Source organism: Aulonocara sp. 'chitande type north' Nkhata Bay, linkage group LG17 (assembly GCF_057382095.1).
Source record: "Aulonocara sp. 'chitande type north' Nkhata Bay isolate Kocher_YH1m ecotype deep benthic linkage group LG17, A_spYH_male_GT1.1, whole genome shotgun sequence".
NCBI lineage: Eukaryota > Metazoa > Chordata > Actinopteri > Cichliformes > Cichlidae > Aulonocara > Aulonocara sp. 'chitande type north' Nkhata Bay.
The window spans coordinates 19877561-19880754 of record NC_141360.1 but is presented as its reverse complement, the minus strand read 5'-3'; the positions used below and the strand labels follow the sequence as shown (position 1 = coordinate 19880754).

Genomic DNA, 3194 nt, shown 5'->3' with positions numbered 1-3194 from the left:
AATAAACGCTACAGTGATACTTCTAAAACCAGTCGCCCAGACCCGCTCCAACTTTTCAACAGCTGGCTAATTGTTTGAATTTGTTCAGGATTGTAAAAGCCCACCGCGGGTATCACTTAGTTGTTGAGAGTACCATGCGAACAAGGGCCCAGCCTATTGTTTAAAGTGGCCAGTATTGGCTCTTTTTGTAATTCCTCGACAAGGTAAATGGGGCAGGTGGTACCAGTCGGGTGGCGACCCCGCCTATTGTCTGAAGTATCGGCTCCTTTGTAATTCCTTGAGAAGACAAAAGCCCTGTAGGGCCTCATTTAAATTGATTGGAGACATACCTTTCTTTTTGGAAACACCCACCCTATATAAAAAAACACGCTCAGAGCCCGATACCCTGAGCCATTTACGCCTCAAGATTCGCTGCAGAGCACACCATTTTCTTTGCGATCATCAACACTAACATCGTTCTTTATAACATGGACATCGTAAACGGTAAGTAAAACAAAACCTATTATTGGATTTTTAAAAAGTGTTATGTTAACATATTATAGGATATTCAAACTATCTTTTTTCCTAAAACAAAAGCTTAATTTTTAGGAGTTCGGGAGAACGGCCCAGGACCCTTTTCTTTAGAAACGGGCGCTTTTACAGCTGGAACTAGTTCTCTAACAGGCACAAGGTGTGTACAGCATTACTGGATTTTTAAACGTATGTATCTTTTAAACTAGCGATTGTTTTAAATTATGTAATAACGTTTTTGTTTGTTCCAGGGTTAACAAACTGAGCAGGAAAACATTCAGACACCGCTACCACAGAGCCCTACCTTACATCAGGTGTGTATACAACGGGATGTATAGTTGTGTATTTTTTTTTAAAGGGGTTTAAACAATTACAAATGTTCTAAACTGACCGTTTTACACCTACAGAGCCACGCCAGAGAACCGGGTGTGTGGAGAAGCAGGACCATCCCGAATAACGCACACTACAAGGTAAGCATAGGCATATATAAATTAGATAAAAAGAGAGAGAGGGAGACACGCTTATTCAGTTTGAAATGGGTACATGTATAATATGTTTTAACACATGTCTATCTATCTTCACAGACTGCAGAACAGCACCCCTCCTCATAATGATCAGGACACCATACGATTCCAGACGTTTTTGGAATGTTTAAGCAGTATCGACCTCCCAGAACAACAAAAACCTGGAGCTTTGTGCAACAGTGGAGAGTCAGAACCGATCTTCATCAGCGAACCTGCAACACCCCCGAGTGAGTGGCTACCTCGCGATTTCTCTGATGTTTTTGAGTACAGCATGTCAGATTTTGATCTAGTTCATATACCCACCACCCCAGAATGTGTCAGAAATAGCGTTGATTCACACATAGATTTCGAAGAAGGCGGCATAACAGACTCTCAAATATCAGCGGCGTATGATGCTTACATAAAGCTTCCAGACGCTCAGCCTGCTGAACAAAGTCATATAGCCTCAATAGCTGATAAATTATGTTTGATTGAAGCTAGACTCAATCAATACCACCAAGAAGCACAGGTACAAAGGCAACAGTTTACCAAACTCATAAACAAAGTGTGTAGTACATTAGACAACATCTGCAGCAAAATTTCAAGTCCCTGACTTTTAAAATCCAGACCATGGACCCTCCAAATAAATTATTTAAACATAATAACGGAACCTCCACTCCTGTTAGATGTTTTGACTTAGAGACTTTTATGCAGTGGGCTGAAGAAACAGATAAAAAATTAGACGATATTATAGCTAGACTTAATAGGGTGCCTGCATCAGCCTCATCCGATACACATCCTTGTCAGACTGTTCCTACGTCTGCTATTGCTGATGGGGCTATTGTTGCTAATAATAGTGATAGTACAGCAGGTGTTGCTCGGGCCGTTGCTGTTACTGATGCTAACCATATAGCTTGTGTTGCTGGTGATTTTGCGTCTGATGCACAATCTAGCCGGGTCACCTCTGCTGCAGCTACTGCAGTTGTTATTGAGCCCGTTGTGCAGTCTGGGTCCGGCAGCCGCTCTCAGTCACACATTAGAGAGATACCTAATTTTAATGCTCGCGAATTGCGTGAACGCCTTGATTTTAGGGGTATAAGTCTCGATCATCCAGAACAAGTGCCGGCGCGAGTGCGCGAGTGCTTAGCCAATGTGATAGACAGAGCTGTGGCGGGATCCCAACAGGGCAGTGTTCTAAACGTGGTCCTGCGTGGCCCCTCGCTGGCTTCAGATGTTCAGGCTGTTTTAAACGCTGATGATCGGTATGATCCGGAGCTGTTTCTCGATCAAATTGCACAAGTTATGCAGAGTAATGATGAATCTATCGGTGATGATGAATTAGAGTTTATTGTCACGGTAGCTCAGAACAGTAGTGGCGGGTCTCGCTTAAGACTGGCGCACATACCTTATGATGAGATTCTCTCAAAGAAAGGCAGACATTTATACACACCAAACAACACAAACAACAATTTGTGCTTCTCCCTATGCATAGCACATTCATTAAACTCATCATCCTCTGAGCATGAAAAACTTGCTACAGCTAAACAGATGCATGCTGAAGTAGGTCTATGCGACACACAGCAAGTATCATTCTCTGATGTCGGTAAATTTGAGAAGCACTTCAACATTAAGATTGTAATCTATTACCACACAGAAGGGCGTAAACGCCTGGAATGTTTTTACACACATGAAGAGCCAAACCCTAACACGTTGATGATGTATCTCCATAATCAACATTACCACCTGATTTTAAACCCGACCGCTTTTTTGGGGGGATCCTATGTGTGTAATTTCTGTTACAGTATATATAATACACCATTACAGCACAGCTGTAAACATAGATGTAACACATGTTACACACTCTGTCAACATCACAGGGGACCCACAGTGAAATGCAGCGACTGTAACCGCATCTGCAAATCACAACACTGTTACCAACAACACAAATTACCTGAATTAAAACACAACATGATCCCCTGTGATAATATGAAACATTGCATGCACTGTGGCACCACATATAGAGAATCCAAGAAATTGCCACACAAATGTGCGCAGCCTAGATGCGAGCACTGCCGCGAGCCTAAATTAGCAGGAGACTCTGACCATCAGTGTTTCATACAGCCTGTTGAAAAACAGAAGCCTAACGATAAATACATTTTATATGATTTTGAGACGCGGTAC

The 3194-nt window shown here is 42.3% G+C and overlaps 1 protein-coding gene across 1 annotated transcript; it reads left to right on the top strand.

Moving 5' to 3' along the window:
• The first annotated feature begins 467 nt into the window (after positions 1-467).
• Positions 468-1891, top strand: LOC147309987 (uncharacterized). The gene is made up of 5 exons (XM_086268272.1): positions 468-483; positions 589-670; positions 762-824; positions 918-980; positions 1095-1891. Exons 1-5 carry the CDS (start codon positions 468-470, stop codon positions 1624-1626), a joined length of 756 nt encoding a protein of 251 aa, XP_086124398.1. The 3' UTR covers positions 1627-1891.
• The last annotated feature ends 1303 nt before the right edge of the window (positions 1892-3194 follow it).

Coding starts and splice junctions, on each gene's coding strand:
- LOC147309987 (XM_086268272.1), top strand. Junction 671..761: donor AGTTCTCTAACAGGCACAAG/GTGTGTACAGCA, acceptor TGTTTGTTCCAG/GGTTAACAAACTGAGCAGGA. Junction 981..1,094: donor CGAATAACGCACACTACAAG/GTAAGCATAGGC, acceptor CTATCTTCACAG/ACTGCAGAACAGCACCCCTC.